General features: G+C 39.5%; 1 protein-coding gene across 1 annotated transcript in view; it reads left to right on the top strand.

Moving 5' to 3' along the window:
• The window catches only part of LOC131696181 (neurogenic protein big brain-like), a gene marked incomplete at its 3' end in the record, with an annotated part of 81,078 nt that overhangs the window by 26,049 nt on the left and 29,067 nt on the right, over positions 1–25,962 (top strand). Inside the window, exon 3 of the mRNA XM_058984723.1 lies at positions 3,916–4,042. Within this exon, the coding sequence (XP_058840706.1) occupies positions 3,916–4,042 (127 nt within the window). The remainder of the gene's footprint in view (positions 1–3,915; positions 4,043–25,962) is intronic.

The raw sequence follows: 25,962 nt of genomic DNA, 5'->3' as shown, positions 1-25,962 counted from the left end.
ATTTCTCATAAAAACTATAGGAAAAATTAAAAATAGAATTTTTATTTTTGATGCTAAATGTATTCAAGGTGCATAAAACGTCGAGATTTGATGCAAACACGAAAAAAATTTGACGAAGATTCACTTTTTTGGATTTTGCACATTTTTGCCTTTCTCATATAGAAAGGTTATGCAATCACTCTGAACAACGTCAACCCAATCCCGGCCCGGAGGGCCGAGTGTCATATCCCATTCGACTCAGTTCGTCGAGATCGGAAAAAGTCTGTATGTGTGTGTGTATGTGTGTATGTATGTGTGTGTGTATGTGTGTGTGTGTGTGTATGTATGTGCGTATGTGTCAAATAATGTCACTCATTTTTCTCAGAGATGGCTGGACCGATTTGCCCAAACTTAGTCTCAAATGAAAGGTGCAACCTTCCCATCGGCTGCTATTGAATTTTGTATCGATCGGAATTCTGGTTCCGGAATTACGGGTTTCAGAGTGCGGCCACACAGAAATTTCTCATAAAAACTATAGGAAAAATTAAAAATAGAATTTTTATTTTTGATGCTAAATGTATTCAAGGTGCATAAAACGTCGAGATTTGATGCAAACACGAAAAAAATTTGACGAAGATTCACTTTTTTGGATTTTGCACATTTTTGCCTTTCTCATATAGAAAGGTTATGCAATCACTCTGAAAAACGTCAACCTAACTCCGGCCAATTTTTTTTTCGACTCGCATAAGGTTTCTGGATTTTAACAGGGGCGTAGTTGATGATTTACGGAGAGGGGTTACACCCCCCCCCCCTCTACTGTTCACTCCCCTCCTTTAAAAATCTCCTTAAATCACCCCTCAGACTACCACCTCATACCCCTCCCTTTCAACCCCATCATCTTTAAACCACCACTATATTACAAAGCATACCAATTTAAGCTGGGGAGTCGTTCGTTCATGGGACTTTCGCCCTCCTCGCATACCCATCACCGCATGACAAAATGAGTTAGCAAGCAGATAACATTGATCTAATGCTGATTAGGCTAATGGAGTATGATATTTTTTTGTTTCAAGTGTTTCACCGTCGACACGTAGCTCATCAAGTTCGTGGCTGGCATGCCATTGTGTATAAGTGCAAAGTGTACTAAGAATGTAATGGACATTTCCACAATTATGTTGAACATAAAAAGCCTCCGTGCCATAGTTTAGAGAAATGAGAAAGGCACAATTGCACCGCTAGGTGGATTAAAACAGGTTTTTCATTAAACCTTTAGTAACATTGGAACCTTTGTTATTTTCAATCATTTGCTATATTCGACCTTTTATCATTCAACATTTCGTCGCATCTTTTAGAATTACCCCGTTTACTTAATTCACACCGCTTGAGGTTTTTACCTGCTTTTGATCAATAGACTCGAATTAGAATTGTTGCAGCCTGGAACATTTGGTATATAATTGCCAAACTGTATCACTTTGTAGCTGCTATTGTTACTCATTACTTTAACCTGCGTGTGTCAGGGGCAACAAATGTCAATCTAATGGGCCCATCATATGTAAGAGCGAGAAAATAATTAATCACCGCTAGCCGCTGCCATTGCCCTCTAGTAGTTATATTCTATTTTAATTCTAGCGATATGCATTTCAGACATTTCCAAAAAATATGAATCATCAACGTCCCATCATGAGTTCAATGTGTCTTTCGAGGTCCGATCAGGTTTCGGAATGATGCGGTGGCCGCTATTTAAATGATATGAGCAACTCAACATGAACCCACAATCAAAAAATAAACAACGTTACAGTACTCACCGACTCATGTTTTAGATCCAGCGCTAATTGCTTTATCCTAAGTTTCTAGGCTGAAATAAATTAATCATTAATTTTAATTGAAATTATTGCATTATGCATTATAATTACCATTCTTTTCCAGAGCCACTTCATGCAATTTTATTCACAACAATAAAAATGGCTGTCAAAAACATTACCTACTACTTTGTTTGAAATGGGCTACCCAAAATATAAGTACAAAGCGATGAACTTGAATTTGAGTAGACGTCATTATTCAATTCTTACCCAGCACGAAGTTCACAGCGACCAACTCAAATTATGGGTAATCGCCATGTTCAAATTTCTACCTAATTTTGGGTTGCCCATGTATAAACTTCCCAGTGAGCAAATTTAACCCAAAAAATAAGTAACTTTCATTTTCAGTGTATCGTACGTAAACGCTCAGTAAAACCAGCTGGAAAATAAGTGAGAATCTCGACAGGCTTCCGTCAGAACTCTGGCTCCAGTGACACAAACAATTCCCACTCTGAATCGATTGTCATTGGAGCTGGAATTCTGGTAGAGGTCGTGCCCAACGTGCTTTATGACTGGGTTCACTGAGTGGATGTTTGGACCGAATTTTTACAACTATACAAACAGGAATTCCTCCTCTCCGAATTTTAGTCGGAGGACGAATACTCCAGTTTATGGGGGGGGGGGGGGCGAACTCATAATCTCCGAGTTGCACGTCAATTTTCCCCGGTCTGGCGAAATTTTGGGTAATTTTGACTTTTAAAGGACAATGCATAAATTACGTAACGCAAAGATTGCCCAAAATTGACTGCCCACTCTCCCCGTGTAACCCATTGTAACAAATTTCTCAGTCCCCCTCCCTTACTACGTAACAAATTCTTAAAATAAATATTTCCTCAGTAAAATCATGTTACATGACGTTCTAGCTTACTCCCTCTCTCAATATGTCACAACAATGCCACAATTCGTCGTACCCACTCTCCCCACCTAAAAACGTTACGTCATTTATGAATGGTCCCTTATGATTCTGAGGTTAATTTTTTTCCTATATATAGGGTAGGGTTTTCACCTCTGCAAATTTTACCCGATTGACGCTTCGTTTCAAGGTAACCAAAATGCGTCACCAAGTATTGCACATTTGGCGCGATACGACAAAAATAAAAAAAAACAAATCTTATAAACTTATAACCTATTTACAAATTTTGAGAAAAATATTCCGCTTTTCGCTAATATTTTAATTACGCGTTCAACCAAATCGCTAAATATAGTTTAGGAAAGTGAACTGCCTTTTATTTTGTCAAATTTAATACTTTTTTGCTCCTACTATATACCGAGAGGGAAGGTCTCTTCCAATCTGTTGGATCATCAACAATCGAATGATCCCAGTGTAATCGTTGTTTGCTTCAAAAGTGTCACTTAGCTGTTAGCTGGATAGGTTAACATTGCGTCTTTGTTAGATCCTCTCTAGCGACTGTGGGGCCAAATTACCGGATTATTGGATCCCCGCCTAAAGTCCCGGAGATACCACCTTTTTCTTCCCCGGCGATGCCGTTGCTATGCATGTTTTGTTCTTTTCGGTTATTGTATGTGGAGCAGAGCAATCCTCGTTAAGTTTATCGTCCACAGCGAGAATGGCAGGTGCTTTTGGATTACTTGCGTTTTGCAGGAGTAGCGATTATATTCCCAACTGAACCAACAGTACTGCTCAAAAACGTGAAAACAAACTAAATGGAGAGTTAAAATTAAAAATTCTACGATGAATGTAAGTAGAATTAGGATATATTCCAACCAGTGTTAAATTGTCACCCTGAAAGGTTACAGAAGGAGAAAAAAAGAGAATCACTTGCACAAGATCTAACGGGCATCGACTATCTTTTAATTTTTAAACTCCGTGAATATACAAAAGAGCTACGGCTCAGTTAAGCTGATGAATTTTTTTTCCGATTACTATATTTTCTCAAACCTATTTATACGAGGGCTAAAATTTTATTACTTAACACACTTGGCACCATTCCAGTAATAATTCGGCAATGGGCTGAAAATTTATTCTTTTCGACAGTCGATTATCTCATTCGTAAACATTCGTGGAAAATAATTATTACCTCATCAACTAATCCGACCATTCTCATTCTCTTTCCAGGTGCCCACATTAACCCGGCCGTAACCATCGCGCTGGCGGTAACCCGCATGATATCGCCACTGCGTGCCATTCTCTACACGACAGCACAGTGCGGTGGATCGATAGCTGGTGCTGCCCTGCTTTACGGGTAAGTAATTTTACTTTGCCTTGGGACAGTGTTTAACCAAATCCTACCGCGTCTCATTTCGCGTTGATACTCACTGCAAAACTGTGATAATCATGAGATCAAACAAAGGCCGATGTTCGTGGCGGCGGCGGCGCCTTACAGCGGGCAGAATTTCAGCAGATTGAGAATGTGCCCTTTAGCCGCTGGCTGGCACTGGCTCGGTCACAACCTTATAATAGCTGCTCTGTAGCAAAGGGGTCGGTCCGACCCGGTTCGCCAAGTTGAAGAATATTTACGTCGAGCAATAACAAAAAAAAAAACTCAGGGCAGGTGATATTAAAATTTCGACTGTCAGCCACTCGGGGCTCTGCTGCCGGTGCTTGTTTTGCTTTTCGACAGAAGAGGTCCTCTTTCGGGGGTTAAGGGGAGGGAAGTATTACAACGGCGACGTGCGTGGAAAGAGTTGTGGAATATAAAATTACAGACTGTGGAGCTTCGAGGTGATTTTTTATGCTTTTACTTTGACTGTGATGGGCTGGCATCTTGTGCTTGTGCTGTTTTACTTCGCTTTTAGGAGAAATTTTAAAGGGTAAATTGAGTTCAAACGGAGTATACAGCAAACCAGAATAATAGCAGCTGTTCATGCATGAGATCGCTTCAAGAATTTTACCTTAATGACACTACACTGGAGAAGAAGAGAGTTTGCATTTGGAATTCTGTACTTGAAAATAAAGGTTGACAGATAAATATGTTAAAAAAAATTTACAGATTGACTTGCAAACCGCGTTTTGTATTGAGCTAAGCCTTTTTGTTTTTTCTTGGTGTTAACAGCGGTGTAGTGCAAAAACTGACTGACAATAACTTGGGTGTATTGAATGAGTCTATCGCCGACTACACCGGTGTAGTTCACAGTTACAAACGAAAATGCCATAAATGTAGAATAGTTAACCTACTCGTTTCACCTAACATGGAAAATTTCTATAATGCAATTAAACGTTCGACTGTTGGTCTCTCGTTGTTCCAAAGAGAAAAAATAACCCCAGCGAAAAATCACACATTCCCCCTCAAAGGTTCAACGGTCGTGAAACCCACACCGTGTTATCCAATTTGGTAACAAGATGCACATTCCCATAAAACACACACCGTCGACCGTCTCGGCAAGTAAAAGTGCAGCAACCCTTCCGACGAAAACAAAAATCCGTCATCAACACTCTCCCCGGCTTTGAAACAGGCACCGCCAGATCCATAGTGAACGCAACGAACCAAAACAACCGGCGAAGTGTGCGGCTCTTGTGTGCCCACCCGGCCGCGGTCTGCAAGCAAACTCGGATCGCATTACAATGAGTCCAGTTCCGCATCGGTCGTCGCGCCAGGTCTGGAGAAACAGGTGGTTCTTGTCAGGCCAGTCGCCCCCCACTCAGCTCGTGCTCACTTCGTATGTTTACTAATAATTCGGTGCGAGATTGCGACTGCCGCCAAGCTCTGCACTTTCGAGCTGGTAGACTTCATGCTAGTTTGGGGTAAATTGTCGATTGTTTTAATTTTGACGTTAGATCACCCAAAAACTCCGACGCAAGCAATTATCTAGCTAAGGTTCAACTAATGAAGATTAATAGATCCTCTCAGTGCAGTGAGTTACGCGCATTCTCACGTGCTGCTGCCCGTGCAGCGTAGGATCACGCCACGTAACGTCGCCGTGCCGATCTTGGCCGACAATTAACGTCAACGGATGTTTTGATAGGCATGAATTAGAAAATCGTTTTATGTTGTTTGGGGACCGAGTTCTTTTAAACACTGGCAAGCGCTGCTGTGACGAAATTATCATAAATCACCGAATTCGTCGAAAGCGTGTGGGAGTGTCAAAATTAGCCAGTTGCAGCAGTCATTATCGCTAGATGTATAGCAAGATCGTTACGATATCGGATCACGTGATTCCCGCCGGGCGCATTCTATTCTACTCGCTGGTTCAGCAAAAATTGCTGAACATCACAGAGAACTGTACTTTTTACGGTACAAAGCACAGATTGCATTCCGAGTGCCTGTTGCACCCTCGAGAGCAACAGTTGTCGTTTATCTTCGAAAAACCGAACCCACGCAGATGTATTTCTCTCTTTTTATGTCAGGAATCAGAACAAATCTTTTACGCAGTCTCCTTTTTTTCCCCCGATCCACATGAAGCAGGTCAATTTTCCATCTATTTTCAACGATCATTCTACCGGCTAAGCCAGAAAGGCAACCCAGCTTGCGCTAGAAAAGATTTCGAACGAAATTTAGCTTGTCTTGGAATGCATTAAGGACGGCACTCTGCAGGAATTCGTGCCAGCTGCCGATCGCGCGCGTTTCCCTGATTGCTTCGGGCTCTGGTTTTAGGACCTCAAAATATTAAAAAAAAGAGACAGGAACAAAAAACATCAAGTTAAAGGATAGCCTTTTTTGCTGCTGCCTGATGACTGCCACCCGGCAATTACGATCGGTTGTTCTTTTGTCGAGGCTTTCCCGGGGGGCACCATCACTGCCTGCCAACACGTGTGTGTGTCCGGTCCGGTTTGAAAGGCTTCCCGCTGCATTTCGATCGACTGGTGCTTAGTGCGGCAGAAGCGTGGCCTGGCGATTGGTTGGAGGGGTGCTGGTTGTTTTTCTTCTAACAACGCTACTTTAATAAGTTTGGTTTGATATTTCGAATTTATTTCTTCAGTATATGACTGGCGACTTGATCGCCATATAGACGGTAGGTTTCCTTTTTTGGACTTAAAATGTGGTGGTTAAGTCGGCTACCATACACTGATAGATGAAATCGAATCGTTAAGCTCAACTTATTAAAGTAAGTATTGTACCTTTCAGCACAAAATGTTTGTTTACAAAATTTTGTCCTCAGGGAGTGTTATAACAAAGAACTAATTTTGCACTGCTTGTGAGAAAAGAACTAGATTTCCGGAATTCAAAAAAAAAACATAATTTTGATCTAAATAAAGTTGGATTCTGTATTTCTCATCTGTAGAAAAATAGATGATTTTGGCCGTTAGCTATAAACAATTTTAATCCATTGTGAAAACTCGAAAGCTGGATTTTAATGGCTATTTCTGTTGGATCTGAAAGTAAGCGTTTGAATACAGGGGATATGCTAATAGTGTACGCGGTTTCGCACTGTTAAGAACGTTGCATGAAAATATATAACCTCACTTTTCTAACAGTTGAGAGAGTTTGTTTACTTGGATTTAGAAAATATTCGATACAACCCAGTACAAGAAGCTTGGTTCGAATTCTAACACCACGTAAATAAGTTCGCTAAGCTGTAAGTTTTTCGAGTATTTTCACTCAGATGACGCCAGCTTGCAATGTTCCATGAGGCATTAAATCATTCTAATTCGCATATGTCTGACGAAAAAGCAGTACTTTCAATATGTTAACAACGATGGAAACATGTTTGAAATATTTGCAGTATGATTTACGCTTAATTTATTTCTAGGAAAATTATTATTTTATTCATTATGCTTCTCCTTATTACGAGTACTGTGACTCAGCGTGCGGTAGAAGTGAAACTAAAACAATTATCGCGCAATCGGTGTTTCATTCATTTCATATAATCTGGTTCATACGAGGTTAGATTGATGCGACAGTTGATGCTGAATTCTGTGTGCGATGCATAAAAATTTAAAGACTCGATCAATTTTTGACAACCCGATTGACAACGAAGTGCCAGTGACTATTCAAACGACTACTCGACCTAACGGATACTTTAACCTAAGGAAGGGATTCGCCAACTGTCTGTTTTTTTCTAGCAAAACAACCTCTTTTTATTTTGTTGAAATTAATAACAACACTGTTGCCAATATGTTGGTTTTGTACTTGTATTTAATTTGACTTACAAGCGGAGACAAAAACAGTAAAACTACAACAACCATGGATGTAAACTGGCATCACGAAAGATCCCACCCGGTCAAACCATTTGGAATTTAATTCGGAATCCTGAATGGAGTCAGTATGGATTCCAAATCAAATGCAACAACCGATTCTGAGTCGGAATCGGTTGTTGCATTTGATTTGGAATCCATAATGACTCCATTCAGAAATCCGAACCGGTTCCGGAATGAGTTTAACTGGGCATAAGCTTTGCATTCCCGATCAGAAGGACATAACTAATTTATAACACCTGGAGTTATTTATTTCAAAAATATTTTGAAACAGAACATGTTATAAATCCGGCTGGTTAATTGTTAAAATAACAAAAAATAAAACAAAAACCTGGCTAATGGTAACAAATTTGTAACAAAATTTGATATGATTTTATCAAAGTTAAAACTAATTTAGATATATTTTTTCTCCAAAAGTATACGTCCTCTGTGAGAGAACTGTATTAAATATAATCATCTAATGACAGTGACCTAGTAACAAACGATAAATTCATAAATTGATGGTCTCATAATAGATTATGTTATAATATTGATAGTAAAGAAAACTGTCCGCAATCCACTTTCAATTCCGTTATCTAAATATAACTCCAGTTGTTACAAATATCAACCATAGTTATAATAGTGTTATTGTTTTGTTATGCTCTTCTGATCGGGTGGGCTTCCTCCTATACTTCCCCTCTCAAAGCCTAAGAGAAGACGTGACAATCGACTTCTTATTTTTTCTTCGACAATCTTGTTTTCGCATATTTTTACTCTGCCGAAATCTTCCGAACAGTGTTGCTATTTTTATTAATGAAAATGGAGTCTTGTTAATTTATTTTATGCTTGTAGTATTTTGTATCTTAAATCCACTATAATGATGAAGGGAACCGTTTTTCCATGTCATGGATGTTTAATATGTTTTGATGAAGCCATTTTTTGAAAAATTTTAGATTATGGTTTGGTTTCTGTCTTATTTTTATAAAAGTTTATCAACCACGTATACGGTAAATGCATGATAAATACTTGTTTCACTTTGCCGCCCAATTTCTGTTATATTTAGTCATTTTTACTTTTTTTTTACTAACGATAATAATTGTATTTGTCAAAAGTAATGACAATCTCTTCCTAGAAATATTAGCAACACTGCCAAACATCATTTCACTATCCCTGCAGTAACATTGCCTACGGTGCAAAAAGTCAGAATCAGCCAAGTTCCATTCTGCCGTAAAATTGGAACAAAAATGCCCCCCCCCCTTCCCTATTGTCACGTCTTATCTTAGTTCAAACTACAGACACTTTATACACAGGCTAGCGAATTTTCAAAAACTGCAGCCAAACGGACTGCCAAAAAGTGCAGCCAAACGAGCATGAGGGTTTTGAGAGGGGAAGTGCAAGAGGAAGCCCATGCAAAGCTTATGGGAGCTTCCGTGATGCCAGTTAACATCCATGGTTGCTAGTTTTACTGTTTTTCTCTCCGCTAGTCTGTTATATAAAGTGTTTGTAGTTCAAACCCATCATGTTCGTTTGACTGCATTTTTTGACAGTTCGTTTGGCTGCAATTTTTGACACTTCGCTAGTCTGTGAATAAAGCGTCCGTAGTAAAAAATATTCTCAATGAAACAATTTCTGGAGAATTGGCTTGAATACTCAAATTAGATTAGATTAGGCTTAATAGAAAAGTGAAAACTATTAAACCCGGTTTAAACGTACTGGTGAACCTGGTTTAAAAGTTAAGCGAGGGTGAAGAGATCGGCTCTGAATAAGAGAGATTATAACCAAAGACGATGTTTTAAATATAAAGACACGCGGAGAGAAATACAGTGAATTTGGCTGCAAGGTTTACCAAATTATTTGTCTGCATGTTTTGACAACCAGGAGTTTTGTGTAAACAGTAAGTGACTTGTTGTTTTAATGAAAGCTTGACGAATTTCTTTTAAGAAATATTTCATAAAATACTCAATCATGCAACTCTAAAACGCCTTGATTCACGTAACTGAGCCCATGTACATGGTTTTCGCTGCACTAGAGAGGATATATCGAAAATACAGTTGATGAGTAATAGCAACATTGTGGCACAGTTGGCACTTTGCTGATGTCATTCAAAATTGATATTTATGACGAATATCTCGATAATAGGAGAAAACTGTGTTTAAATTTATTCGTACTTTATTATTATCGTGAAAGTTATTTAGTATGTATGTATATAAAGTTTACACTCTTCGTATGTAAACATAATTACATACTTTTTTATTTCAGTCTCAATACTCCCCACGAGTTACTTCCTAAATCCGCCATATTTGTTTACATTGCCCGTTTGGAACCGTTGTTTTGGGTTCGATTGGAACTTTTGGCTTCAGTCTTCGCGCATCTCTATACAATCATCTCTGATTATAACTACTAGAGGTCACATGCCGCTGCTAACACTGATGGTTTATTATCTCGCTCTTACATATGCTAGGCCCATTAGTTTGACACATAGTGCCTCGGGTAAAGACATGTCAAAGTAATGGGATACAATTGGCTTATTTGACGTCTAGAACACCGACACAGTTGCAATGTGTACAGACATTACTCAATTGACTAATCTATGCACAGTTGTGTTAGTGCGAAATTGAGGTTAAATTGGGTGTAATTTTTGCCAAATGAGGTTAAATCAGATGAAGAATCGTACACATCGCGTATACATAGATGTATATACACATTGTAACTGTGTTGGAGTCCTACCCGATCAGAAACACATAACAGAAATATTTCAAAACTATATCTCGCATTGCTACTTGTTATAAATTTCTGTTATTTTAACTACTAACGAGACCTAATTTATAACACAATATGTAACAAAAATTGCGTTCTGTTATAATCTTGTTATTTCTTTCTGATCGGGTAGACATCAAACAAGTCAATAAAGTTCTAGGAAAATCATTTGACACACACTACTACACACTACACACTACTCATACCAGGCACGTACAATACCGGTTGTTCAAGCTCCATCCCGACAATAATTCGACCGAAAAGTTATTTTCCATTTGTTTTCCTCAACCTATCATAACGTTATGGCAGGTGGAGGAAAACAAATCGCCGATTGCACTAACACTGTTTCAGATTGGAACGTACTCTATACGCTAGAGCGAGCCCCTATGTTTCAGTCCGTGAATATATGGAGACAGTATTCTATCTATCTTTTGTTTACTATTTATCTGTCAGTGTCATTCCAATCGAGACCTGTCAGTGGCCCTCGTTCGAGAAGGATTCGAAGCGATTTTCTTCCAATTGAGTGCTTTTGACAGGTCTTATACTCGATTGGAATGAAACTGACAGATAAATGGTAAACAAACGATAGAAATGGCGAGTCATTATACAGAGGGATTCAGCGTCGTGATAACAACAAAAAATTAAACCTGTTCACCTCACCTCCGGACTATCCATTTGAAACCACGTTTAGTCATTCCCAAGGAATTGATGTGACTAAGTCTAGAATAGGCCCGGAACCCCGATCTTCCGACGGGCCTGTGGGGGTTTCTATATATTCTTGAGAATGTTAGCATCTATCAAAAATTAAATAAGGGTCCCATGACTTGGATCGTTAACTAGAATGTTTCGAATTGAATTAGTTGGTGGTGGTTCCGGAGATATTGAAACTCAGAACAATCGATCAGAAGATGTTCCGCGGCAAGCCTTTATTTACTACACCATGTGGGTTATCTTTGGGTGTCCAACGCGTAGACGAGAGAGGGTTATCTGCTCGAGCTTCCGGCCGGTTCATCATGCAGGTCCTGCTGAATTTTTGAGGTAATCGGGTGGGTTCTTCTAGTAGCTGTGAGTGAGCCATAGCTTTTGCCTTGAAGTCGGAGACGATATTCGCCGAAGGGTGACTATATCCAACGAGCTGCCGATGAGCCCGCTTCTCCGCCCTTGCTGATTTCGCAATAACCGAGTCTCAAGTGCTCTTAATAGCCTAAATATAAGGATGGAATAACGGTTCGGTTTTCAGGGCGAACAAGACTGACAAGGGGCCATTGATAAATGACGTACCACTTTTAGGGAGGGAGGGTATGACAAAATGGAACATAAGAGGCTAGAACGTTACGAAAGATATTTTTACTGAGGATTTTACGTTACGTAATTTAGGATTTTGCGTTACGTAATTTATTAACGGCCCAAGAAGTGAAATGGAATGGTAGTCGGTACCCCCTCTAATTTCTATGCGACCTCAGGTTCTGTCAACAAAACGGAATAACTTGGGGTAGGCGGAGGCAGGCCAGGCCAGCTCCTGTTTCGCAGACCCCCACTCCGGCCATTTTTTCGAGCTTGAACGCGCCAGTGTAGATCTGAATGGGAGGATAGTTCGGAAATCGTTGGTTTATCATGTTTTCGCAGTTTAGCTAACTCGTATTGAACCGGGTAGGTGTTGGTGTCGGTGTTCGGACTTCTCATGATCCAGGGTCTGCCCCAAGTTCTGTGGAAGCGCGCTAGTTCTGAGAGATTTGTGCCTCTGTATTCTCGATATATTTTTGTGTAGTTTTAAGGAGGTTTATTTCAAGGAATCCCATAGATTATTTTAAGGAATCCTAGAGCGCGTCAGTGGGGGTCTTTTTCAGCACTCGGAGTACTTCTCCGCGATGTAGGATTCCACCAATTGGAGACTCGAGATGGCGGCTTGCTACTTGTACGAGGAATGCATCGCTCAGCAACTTGGACGAGTTTGGCCATTCTTTGGTCGCTTGTATAGAGTCCATGATTGCCTCCTCGTAGGTGACCCAATCTGCACTCTCGGATAGTTAGCACTGAATGTGAGTAGTGGCTGGTAACGATCGTAAGTTATCTGAATTGGAAGGTGGTTGCTATTTCCGGGGTCTGCAAGAACGAGGTCCGCGGAGCAAACAGATAGATAGGACCGAAAAGTATTGGCCTCGAACATAGGTGAAGCTTTCGTCAGCACTGCATTTGTTCATGATTTCAACAATTTAGTTGTCTCGCTGATCGCTGCTGTCAGATTCTCAAGGCGAAAGATGGGCGTTGAAGTCACCAAGACGGGGGTATCTATTTACTCCAGCATGTTCTTCAGTTTTGTACCGATATTGCGCCCTTTTTCAGGAATGTAGACAGAGACCACCGTACATCTTACTGGTTAGAATATGGTTCGTGCCACGGCTCTGTATCGAGTTGCATCGGTGCTGATTAAATGTCAATCCGGACTCCGAGGCCGAAGGTCTGAAAATGTTATCTCCGCTTCTAGTCTCCCACGAACACCGATTACCGAGCTACGGTCCGGGATTAGTCTTGGCCCGAATGTATGTTTCTTGAAGAGCCAAGCATATTGGTTGAAGTTGGACGATTATCAGCTGTAGATCCTCCCAACAGCTATCGGTGCCATTTATAATCCACTGTAAAACGAGTGTGAGCCGGGAGGTGGTGTAGTTGTCATTGGATGATTTACTGCAATTGTCACGACCTGGGTATTTTATACCGGAATAGAGGTTTGCGCCTCCTAGAGCTCCAAGTCCCTCTTAACCTTGTAGGGAGATATGTGATATTGCTCAGTGCTTCAGCTCCGTAACTGTGGCCGATGTGGTGTCGTTCGTTAACTCCAACGAAGGAGCTTCGCGGGCAGTGTATTGGTAGAAAGGAGGTTGTCGTGAATCTCTGGAACGATGTCATGTGCATCCACTGAAAATGAGTCTGTGATTTGAAGTTGCCAAAAGGATTACCGGATGATTTGGTATACCGGCACTGGGTTGTGATATGGGCTCACTCGGCGAAGTCCGGTTGTCGTGCTGTGCCTGGTTCATGACACCAATTCACCCACACAGTATTGTTGTTTTGATAGTGTTTGAAATAGGATTAACCTATAAAAATATCTCCACCACCATGATCCAATAGATCCCAACAAAAGCCACATTTTGGTGTATTTAAGCATTATTGAGACCATTTTTTGATGTTTTTTGGTTGGGTTGTTTGCCACCAACCACATTTATGGTCTTTTTAAGGGAGCTGAGTTATACTTGAGCCCATCAGATGGGGTTTCCAACGGGTTTTAGTAAGGTTTAAAGGTCTTTAAAAGCATGTAGTGTATTGCCACTGTGTGAGACTCACGACTCACTTTCATCGCACTTCTTTTTTCTGCTCTATCTTGGGGCCTCTTATGAAACATGAAATGACTCGTCCATTGAGCTTCGATTTAGCTCTTGACTATTCACTATCTCCATTTGCTATGCCGCCATCTAGTTCTCGTCCCAGTGAGCCGTTTAGATGCTGATTCCTAGAAAAACTCTAGAAAGAGAACTGCGGAGCCTCCATTTTGGATTGATTGGATTCGCGTTTAGCTGTCAAAAAACGAATCCAATCGAACATTGCCTATCCTTATAACATTGGACGTGTTGCCATACAATGCCGGTGCATACGTTGCCAAAAATGCTGTTTTTCTCTCCGCAGTTCTCTTACTAGAGTTTTTCTACTGATTCCATGAGCAATTTAGCTCTTATTTCCGTAAGTCATTCAGCTCCCAGCTTTGCCACGATCTACTCGGATAGTTCCCAGCGGTGAATTCACCCTACTCTGACTGAAAGTTTCCCGACGAAGGAATTTCTCCCAACACCGTTACGCGGATAATATCCGAGATCTACTTGAATATTATCCGGCGGTTATCTACCCTACTCCAACCGAGAGTTCCCTGGCAGCACGATTTCTCTCGGTACCGAGATCTGAGTGGGTAGTATACCAACACGGTACTCCATTAATGAACGAGGCAGCGGAGGAGGAATTGTGGTCCGTTGTCAAAAGAAACATCAATCATGACGACTTTTTATCTAGAATTTAAAAAAAAAATCCAGTAAGTTGAATACAAGATTAAATCACTTCCCAATTGCAAGCGATTCGCTTTGTCACGTACTGATAGATGGCTTAGGAATGATGAATTGGTTACCATTAATTGGTATATAAAAATAATCAGTTTAATTGACAAGATTATCGAAACTGTTCACTACTAATTTAAAGAGCTGCATTAATTAAAAAAATCTTTCATTAAATTCACTACCAAAAGACACTCTCGCCCAACCCCTCCCTCTGCTACACCCCTGACGCCTATTTTTTTCACTCCGTTGTCTCGATATGATAATTTTTCCCTTCTCGCTGAGTTCGGGCTTAATGGCCCGCTGTTGCTGCTGCCGCAGTTGTGCGTACAATTTAAATTGGGATCGGGTTATGCTTCGTGGACGCCAGGTGCAAACTGAGACTGAAGCCTGTTGCGCATGTTAATGCGAGCTACGGCGGCAGCGCACACCTTTAGCTCGAGAAAGGTTTACTACCCAGGTACCATAATAAGAAATTAATCGCAGTGACACGACCGACTGACTGTTGGACCAAGATCGAGCGTGACTCGAGTGTGAGGGATTTTCGGTTTGGCCAAATGATTTAATCCCATCGGTTGCTGGGGATGTGTACACAGGGACAAAGAATCCAGCTGCATCACTCTCTCCTTTTTTTGATTGTGTCGCAACGCAATCGAGTGACGTGACGGATTTCACTTTCCACACTTTTACCGAATCCTTCCATCCATCGATGCGTCTGAATGCACTGAGCATGATTTATTCTATTTGTTTATCGAATGCTATTCATCATTTATATAAAAGTCCAATTCTGTACTTTCTCACAAAAGAAGACAAAATCGCACTTTTGTTCTCCAATCCAATTCTCCAGAACGGAGCACAAAGGAAGATATGGAACCTGGAACATCTGCGCGGGTCCATCGTGTATTATGTTGTACGGAGCTACCGATCTTTCGTGTCGGATCGGGAGGAACCTTCTGTCCCGTTTTGCTGCGGTTCTTTATGCCTCCTCAAGCTGTTGCGCCGAGACAGCATGAGAAACGAATCATAAGTACCGTGGAGGAAGATCCTCAAGAAATAGGCTTCCTTCAATCTTTTCTCGTCGCTCGTCTCGCTGAAGAAAAGAACATTTTCTTCGGTAGCATCATCATCATCCTTCTTCCTCCGCTTTATTGGAAGTGCTTGACGACCGACATTAGCCATCCAGCAAAGCCGAGCCAGGCAATGCAACAGGCAGGGAATCAGCGAACAATGTGTGTTTTTCCGCTCTTCTATTCTGCTGAAGCGAAGTGAGAGAGTGCCCTTGTCTGGACATCAATGCATTGTAGTTATGGATGGAACAAACACGCGGGAACGCAGATGGTACGCGTAATCTGCTTGCTGGTGTTGTTAATGATTTACCGCAAAATCTGCTTCCTGTGCTTCCTGACGGGCGAAAAGATTGGATCCTCGGGATGGCCAGATGATTTGAAGAGGAAAAAAAACCGCGAGCGTCTGTTGTGCTTATAGTTCTTTGTGTTATCTGAGTCATATGGTGAGCCTGGGATTCATTTGCAACCGCAGATTCATAATTAATAAGACTTCCTTCCTTTCATATTTTTTCAAAATAAATCAAAGGAACGAAACTCATTTCTAAATGTCAAAACCTGTAGTTGCTCTCAAACCAATTGCTTTAATTTCGAGAAACCCGGTGACCTATTTACCCGACGTGACAATTATTCATTCTCAAAACCGGTGTCAACCAGCACTTTCGGATGAAATTCCGTGGGAAAATATATTCGTTCCAAATTGTCGGTTGCAACGAGTGCAACCGACCCTGCTTCAACCATTTTCCGCAAGTAAAACACTCATATTTCCGTTTTTCCTCTGCTGCCGGACTAAATTCCTTGCCAAATATATTTCTATATACATTTATTGCGAGATACGAGTAGCTTTGTGTACAAGTAATAACCCCGGCACTGTCCAAATCGTTTTTCTCGAAAGAAAAAAAAATCGCCAGCATTCCATCGTCAGCATCCATATTCCAAACAGCGTTTGCTTGACCAACTCCGGAAGCGGTTCATGGTGCGGGGAAAAGTGATACCCCGTTCAACACTCCCGGGAGGGTTGGCAAACTGAACCATTAGCATTCATAAATTTTCTCCTCCATTCGGTGGGGATGGGGAAAGAAATTTTCGAATGGAACTACAAATTGAACACTTTCACAGCAACATACTCAGGTCGCAACTGTTGTTGAAGCTGTGGCATCGTTTGTAGTTTCTATTGTTTTCTATGATTCTTCCCCATATGGAAGAGGGGGTTTCTCCAGGATCGATATTTGCCTGGTAACTGCGAACGTTTCGGCTCGTTTGGCTAGGTTGGATTATTTCGGCTGCTAAATCCAGATGTGTACGGTTGTAAATTTCATCGGAATTCCCGAGTGAAAATGGCAGCGCATTTTGGTTTTGACAGGAGAATCCATGTGTACAATTTGATCTGGTTCTCTGCACTGCATTTTTTTCTGTTTCTTGTAGCTTCTTGGAAAAGCATCATATCTATCTACTCGGGAACAATCTTTCGTCGGTATTAATTAGTGCTCATTTCGAAGTGCGGCAAGACATTCGAACTGACGGATAGGGGGAGTAAATTAAGTAAGTTGACCTCATCAACGTTGAACAAATGGTGTCGCAGTGCAGTGCAGTGGGAAGAACAAACTGTTGAATGGGAAGATTTTGGTGTGTACGGAAATAATTTCAATGCCACATGTTCACTTCACAGGACGTAAACTGAAGTGTTGATATTTTCAAGATATTTATTAGTATTAGCCATTATTAGTTTATGCAATCGGTAGTTCAGTCTTTAAACAGTATAAATTTGACGTCTTTTTCATTTATTCTTACTAAAACAGGGAGTTTGTCTAATCTAGTTTCGCATTTTTTAAATAATTCATTTATGCATTTATGCAGCTCAATGCGATAGCTTAACAAAACAATGGCATTTTTAAAGATTTTTTTGTTTTCATTTATTCATATTTTTTCCGTCGTCCTCTGTTCACACTGAGTGTCTATCACTCTAGATATTTTGTCCATAAACACACTGACCGGATGGATTTACTGCACAGAAAAAAATATCTTGTAATTTTAAGTTTATTTTCATGCACATATTTGGAGCATGAATATAAATGTAAAATTAAGTTCTACTAAAAATCCACACGACTTGTCGTGCTTTCTTCAACGAATTTTGTTATAATTCTACACGTGGATTGAAAATTACAGTTTCTTCAAACGGAAAACCAATGCACTTCAATGTATTTTTACATGCTTATTGCTGTAAAATGAATGACATGTAATATTACACGAATGGAAGTGTAACATTGTATACTTTTTGATGCTCCAATTGAGTGCATTGATTTTAACGTAATTTTTAACCAAAGTTTTGATTCAATCTTTGTATGTTTACATTCATATTGATTTACATGTCGTTTAAATTTCATTATTTTTGTGTGTGTGGGAGACGTGATCCAAGATTTTTCGCCTCAGAAAATCTCAACGACCTAGGCTGGGATTGAGCCCAAGCCCACGGGAAAGAGAAGCGGTCACGCTTACCGTTAAATAAGGGATGATCCATAAATGACGTAGCATTTTTTGAGTGATTTTTAACACCCCCCCTCCCCCATCGTAGCATTTCGTCACAAAATTCTATATACCCCCCTGATAATTACGTAGCTTGACGGTAACCCTCACACCCCTCGTTGTCCCCGTAAAAAATTAAAAAAAAATCAAAAACGATGTTAGTTAGATGAAACGGGTAAGATTGTCGTGACATCAGGTCAACCCCTATTCCCCTTTAAAAAAGCTACGTAACATGACATGACCACCTACCCCCCCCCCCCCACCCCCTGTCGTCTCACATCATCACAAAATACAAAACTCCCCCCTCCCCCATATAATGCTACGTCATTTATGGATGGTCCCTAAATATTAGAGACTGTTAATGCTACCTTTGTGCTCACAATTAGATGTTCTTCTTTGCCTCTTGCACTGACGGGTTACGAGTGTGAACCAGTTATTTTTCCCAACTGCTTCCTCGCCAATGATGCCGACTGCTGAGTTTCAGCTGCGAGACACAGTTTTTACAGTTTCCATTTTGGCCTGAACAACAGCCACAAATTTGACTACCGCTCGGGGTTCAGTTAGTGGTATTTCTTTTCCGTAGAGAAGTTTTTCTTAGCAGTTTCCGATCATAGATTTTCCGTAATATGCCATCTACTCATAAAACTGGTACGGGCCGCAGCAGAAAGTAGACTGAGTATTGGAACCGTTGTCTTCGGTGGTTTTGCATGATCGCGTAACCGAAAATCAATAAAACTTGAAAGAACAAAACATGCTTCGTATTTATTAAAATGTAAAAATCGGATATAAACTTCAAGCGTAAATATCGGAATAAAACTCTCCGATATAGGAGCCTTTCAGCATAAAAAATGGGAAAAATATTGCCGGTTCTCAAAAATTAGTTCCTCCTGCCAACTTTAAATTTTAAATGCGCAGATGTACGAATTCTTCAGGATACAAATTTTCCTGCGAACGAATTATTTACTTTTGATCAGTTTTTATACCACAGTTTATGCCTAGTTTTCCATGTTTTGTTGTTTACGGTTCACTGAACATCGAACCTATTGTTTTCCATCAGTTTTCAACTATGTTAACCTTAATCTCATCCGACTATAGGATGTACCGCTTTTTTAGCTTTTCTTTCCAACCAACTTCAGATGCTCCTCGACAAACTGCTCCCGATGCTCCTTCTCGAGCCTTCCCGTGTCTACCTTATAACACAGATTAACAGACATAACACTCGAAAAAAAAATGCTTCGTCAGCTTTAACGGTCATTTTGCATATATTTGTAATTGAGACTGTGGCGGAACCTCTAGAAGACGCGAAAGAGATGCAGTTCAATGTAAACTGGCGTTGTACGGTGAGGATAGTGACCAAGGAGGCTGTGCAAAACTTGATGAAAGGAGTCAAACCAATGCACCGGCAATTCTCGTTCGCTAAAAAGGAAGCTTGAGTGAATACTTTTTCTTCATTCTTTTATTAACTGTACTTTCAAAAGAAATATGTTCGATGCTTGAAAAAAAGTTTGACTGATTTAAACACATTCTTGTTGGATCAATTTTTGATCGGAAACCCTTTAATAAAAACGGAATTAAGTGCTCTAGAATGTTGAGCGATCGCTTGCATTCCAATTTCTATCAATTTTCAACGTTTACTCATGTTTCTCTTAACGCTTAACCTCGGTCACTAAAAATCGCCGGGCGAATACCTTGCCGTAGGTGGCAGCCCTATGCACTAATGAACAGTATAGTTCCTGTATTCATAGTTAGATGGAGACAGTGAACTGAGCCAATTGAACATGTCAAATGCCGGAACAGTAGATACAGAACACTAGATTAGGATTGTCGCTGGTGTTCCCATTGTTTTCGCTTCGAAACATGTTTGTTTTGTTTTCGGTATATATCTGTCAAGGTGGCGCACGTCTATCTGGTAAAAGTCTTCGGTCCACATTCTTGGTACACGCAGAAAAATTTAGCTTGTTTGCAACAACAAATGTTCAAATTGGTGAAATACAGAGTTTGCATATTTTTTTATTTCCGTCTCTTTTATACTGCTGTAATGTTTATGCATACAAGACATGCATAAAATTTTCAGCAGAAAAAACGAGAGGCAGACCGAAAAATAATGTGAAATTGGCTATGAATCAAATTTCTATGTGGCATACTATTATAATTTTGATTTACGGCACGGCAATTTCAATACTTTTCACATGATATTTATGCGTGACAGATAATTTTGATGTGCTGCTACAAATTGCAAAAAGTCATGCGTGAAATCAATAGATTCAATATGACGATTTTTCTCGGTGTAAATTTTCGACTGTTATTGTTATGAAATGAAAGATTTTGTAAATGCCGCACAAAGAAATGAAAACTTATTAAAATTCAATGCAGGTTTAGACAATTTGTGCATTCTATGTAATGAAAATACACCGGCCACGAATGGCCATTGTTTTGCTGGCTACACCAAAATGATTAGTCGCTATGAAACGACGATTGGCTCTCAAACGTGAAACTTTTTCGCTCGATGCGCCAACTAGATTTCATTTTTGGTACTAGTCAAATGATGATTAAAAGATTTTCTTGCATTGATGATATAGGATGGTTGTTCTATTTTAATTGTTTTAAAATAAATATCACATAGTTTCACAAAAAGCTTGATTACAGGTGATATGAAAACACTCGTTCTTTCGTTTGACACCAAAACATTCAGTTGAACTCAATATTTTATTGCGAATTATTGAGATCCGGAATTATTTTTGTGTTGTTGAGGTTAGGTTGGTTGTTTTCGATATGGAAAATGTTTATCTAGAAATTGGATTTATCAGTGGAAAACCTCGACTGCCAACAACTGCACTCTTTAATCCAGTGATTTTTGCCCACCATCGTGTTTTCTATCGAAATTTCCATCTCTGAATTTCATTTTAGTATAAATTGAAACCGGAAGAACAAATATGAGTGAAGTAACAAGAAATTTACCATCTGGATATTTTTCAGAGGTAGGAAACATATTTTCTTCATCAATATTACTTTTCATTAGAAGAAATAACATTTAATTATAATATTGATTGAATTTTAAAAATTCAGAATTTACTGTCCAATGTGTTTTGACAGATGAAAATAAAAACATCATCATTGCACTTCCGTGCCCTCTGGCGGTCGACATCTAGCGTTAGATCACGAATAGAGGATTTTTTTTGCTTTTTTCTATTTGGCCCATTTGACAGTTATATACCGGGATCAAAACAATGATGTTCCTACCACTGATGCCAGCGACAATCCTAATCTAGTATAGGGAAACGAAAATAAACATTTTTGATGTTTTCTTTCTGGAATAAGAGCTGCCAGTTTTTCGACTTTTGTGTCCGCCTAGCTATGAATGTAGTAACTATAATCAATGGGTACATTTTCTAATGTCCTCACATTTAATTACAGAAAATAGAGTACAAACATTCGACGAGCGGGCGTCTTTGAAATCGTCGGCGTCATACATTGTTTGCTACTAACGCTTGATCGGCACCTGGTAGATAACGAGAAAGCTATGCCGACGTCTGGGATGCTGAGAAGTGGAAATTACGGTTAGATAGGTTTTCTATGGTATGCAAATTTACAATTTGCGCTAATAATCACATAGATTCACTTATTATTCACCGTGTCTAGTGTAATATGGTATAATTTACGTACGAATAATCCGTGAATTTCCGCCGTAAGACCTTAAATATTGTCAATTGCCTTTCCGAAAATCTGTCATCTTAACGATTTCAATGACGTCACCAAAAACTGACATTCGCGCCTCGTTTATGTGACCCGTGTTCAACAAGTAAAAATGCCTTAACATCACTACAAATGTTTTCAAAATAAAGACATGTCTTCAGATGTGGCATCCCTGCCAACTGAACATAGTACTGAACGTTGTTGGTTCGAATCAAAACTCGTCGAAATGTCATAGATTCATCCGAAGTGTTCATTTGTGTTGATCAGCCCCCTGTCAAGGACGACGACTCTTTACAGCCAGCATTACTGCCATGAAAATCAAAACATTAATTTTGAATCGAATGATTAGTAATTAGTAATATAATTAGTTACCAAATGTCGATTTTCTGAATAATATGGTATTAAATCATCCCACAAGATGCAAAACATCGTGTGGAATGCTTGAATATCGTGTATAGAGCCGAACATAATTCTTTGTTTGGGGCTTTATAGCTACAACGACCCATATACGTTGGTCGCTGTCAAACTCCATATGATGGTATAGGGTTGCCAGAGGGCTGGTGTTGATTCGCTTTTGCGCGTACTATGCATAGCCCCAATGTTTGAGAAAGCCGGGCAAACGAGTGGATCACATATTCGCTTACTTCCGACGACGGATTGACAGCCACCTCGCCCGGCGGACACTAGAACTAGAATCGGTTGTGTTACTGGAGCCGGAATACGAATTAGAACCAGCCAGCATTCCGGTTGAGCTTAACTGGGAAGTTTCCCAAAATTTAATCTGATAATAAACTAATTTTCTGGCAACGCTCCAGTAACCCGTTGAACTCTAACGATTCTGTCATTTGGGCGCCAGTGTGACGCTACGGAATAAACTTTGTTTACTTTGTTTGAAATCGTTGGAGTTCTATGGGGAAATTATTGTTTCCCAAATTAGGTTTTAAAAAACTTCCCTAATAAACATCGTATGATTTAAGAGACTAACGACCTGTTCAGGGTATCATCCAAACAATATGTGGAATCGTTGCACAATATGGGTTAAATTTTGTGTATAATTTATTTTTATTAGGGTTGTGGATAACAATGTGGGATAAGTAAGTGTAACGTTCTAGGGTTAAGAAAAACCTTCAATTTGTGATATGTTTGTGCCACCACTGCAGATTGCTTGCCAGACCAAAATTTATTCTGGTCAGCTTCGAATTATTGTTTGTTTGCATTTTTCGACGATATTCAATCTATATCTGCAGCCACTCTCGAAACCGTGGCCTTTCACTGCTTCGAGTCGTTTTTTTAAATTTGCGATGGGAAAGTTTTGAATTCTTGCGATGTACGAGCTGAAAGTTTGATTGGTTAAACTGTCTGATTATGTAGATTTTTAAAACAAATCTACCAAATTTACAGAATATCAACATTACACTTTGAGCTATATTTCAACAAAATTTAGTTATTCCGCATCATTCAGAGGACTTGTGGTGCAACTTTTTCGTGGATAACATTAAGAGTTAAGAGAACCCAAAATATCTGATGATAGTATGGACTAACAATAACTAAAACAGACAATTATGAATTGATCCCGTTTTTTCCCACTAAAGGAGTTGTGTAAGTTGAGTTGCGGGAAAATTATATTTTTATACTTTTTAAAGGTCTTGCATAGTATAATGTCGTTACTTGAACATAAATACTACAATAAACCAGACCCTCTGTGAAGAGGACATGGCGACTAGGGTTTATGGGTATTTCCAACGATTGAAACTACAGGTGACTTCGATACAGCCATAATTAAAACAAAGTCACGCATAGGAGCAGCATACGAGAGGCTTATTCACTTCAAGTTTTGCGTGCTTCTACAGCTTGGAAAAATGCCGTAATTGCTAGACTCAAAAAGTGATTTGGATACTCATCTGTCAAAGATGAAAAATTCAATTGCCTTTCTGACGCGCACGTTTCAGGATGTACGGAGACATCACTGGCGACTGCTCCTTTTCAGGTAGTTTTAATTCATGAACATTTGCTTGTGGAGTAATAACAACCAAATCGATCAAATGGGCGATTGAAAGTTTTGCTCCGTATAAGTCTACGGGAAATAGTGCGAAGTGATCAAGGCACGTGTAATCGACCTTCACGGATTTGAACCGAATTTGGAGGTATTGTTCATCTAGGGCCAATATATAAAAACCTAAATTTTTGTGACAATTGAACCACCCCTCGGGTCATGGGAGCACCCCCCGTTTTGGTAAATTGCCAAAACCATTGATTTTCTTTTGATCATATCTCCGGTTCTATTTACTCTAGAATCAAACCACAAGATGGCTTTCGAAGAAAATTGTTCAAGAAATCTAGAAAAAATATTATTTTTTGTCGGCAGTGCTGCCAACTATGTGTTTTTTCAGTTAAATATTAAAAGTTAATTTTTCTCTCAATGCATATATTTTAATTTTGAAAAATTTAATGCCATTGCGTTCCTCAGACATTTTTACATAAAAACACTTATTATCCCAATATAATATGAGCGCATTCTGAGATACACCATTTTGAAGAGAAAAAAACCGCATTTTCCCATCCCAGTTTGCATCTTTTTTGATCACTTCGCGTGGAATGACCCATATAGCACAAGATTCGCCCATGAACTGAATCAGAACATACCAACCATTGGCATAGCTTGAAAATTGCTTTCAAACTTGCTTTTTTCTGCTGGATGCGAATCCGATTTTTTTAAAGGATTCACCGCATTTTTACAAGCACAATGCAGTTTTTTTAGTCAGGGAACAAAATGGACATTGCAAACTCAATTACAGCATGGCTACTTACTATTCAGCGTGCTGAGTATTATTCCTGTGATCTTTGTGAATTAGGCATATTATTTGTTATGTAACTGCCCTGCAGTAATACAATTGCATATCTGTATTTTTGATATACCTACGTACAGAGAGCTGAAACTCAAGGATATCGTTGCTATCCCACTCTGGTAAAGAGCTACAGGCATTATCATTAGGGTGGATTATTCCTTCGGGAGGAAGTTATGTTGCTCTTTTACATTTTCCTATCTTTTTGTTTCATCTCGCTTTCCATTCTAATTTCCCAATGGGGAAAGTTATGAGGCGACATGGCAAGGCACAAATCTTTCAATAACAGGCGTGTTTCGATGTTTAATAAGAGACCATTCATAAATTACGTATCGTTGTTAGGGGGCGGGGGTTGTGTATAACAAAATGTGACCTGCTGTGACATATTGGGGAGAGGGAATAAGCTAGAACGTTACATAACTTGTTTTTACTGAAGAAATAAAAAATTAACGAATTAGTTACGTAATAGGGGAGGGAGAATTAAAGAAATTTATGACAATTTGTTACATGGGGAAGGGGGGAGTCAATTTTGGGCATTTGGGATCCTTAACGATTGGACGTATAATTTACAGCATTTACAGCATTATAAAACAATATTTTGGAATATTGTTTTATAATGCTGATATTTTATTTTTTTTCTATAAAATTTAGAATTCATTTGGGGTTCACTTTCAACCATTTTTTAATACTTAGGTCGTTCCAACAAGAAACAGCTTGATAGTGTGAGGATTAAACAGGCGAAATTAACTCATTTTGTATATCAATATATCTATACACATCGTATTTGTGTACGTTCACTCAACAATTTTCAAAATCATGGTTAATATTATCTACGAACAAGACTATGTTGACCAGCATTATAACAGGTAAAAGCTAGAGTCTGTGGTATTATAGAGTCCCGTACAGAGAAATGCGCAACACTGCCTAAAATGATGCCCTCTTCTTTGTTCCTGGCACCCATAGTTTTTGCTGTAACATTGAGTGACTTCAAACCGAGTTTCACAATACATTAATATGGAGAGGATTGAAAATCTACTGTTGGCTTGTAGCACTTTATTCATAATACTATTTCAT

Source organism: Topomyia yanbarensis, unplaced genomic scaffold, assembly GCF_030247195.1.
Source record: "Topomyia yanbarensis strain Yona2022 unplaced genomic scaffold, ASM3024719v1 HiC_scaffold_85, whole genome shotgun sequence".
NCBI lineage: Eukaryota > Metazoa > Arthropoda > Insecta > Diptera > Culicidae > Topomyia > Topomyia yanbarensis.
The sequence above is the reverse complement of the archived record's forward strand: the minus strand, read 5'-3'. Positions and strand labels throughout refer to the sequence as shown.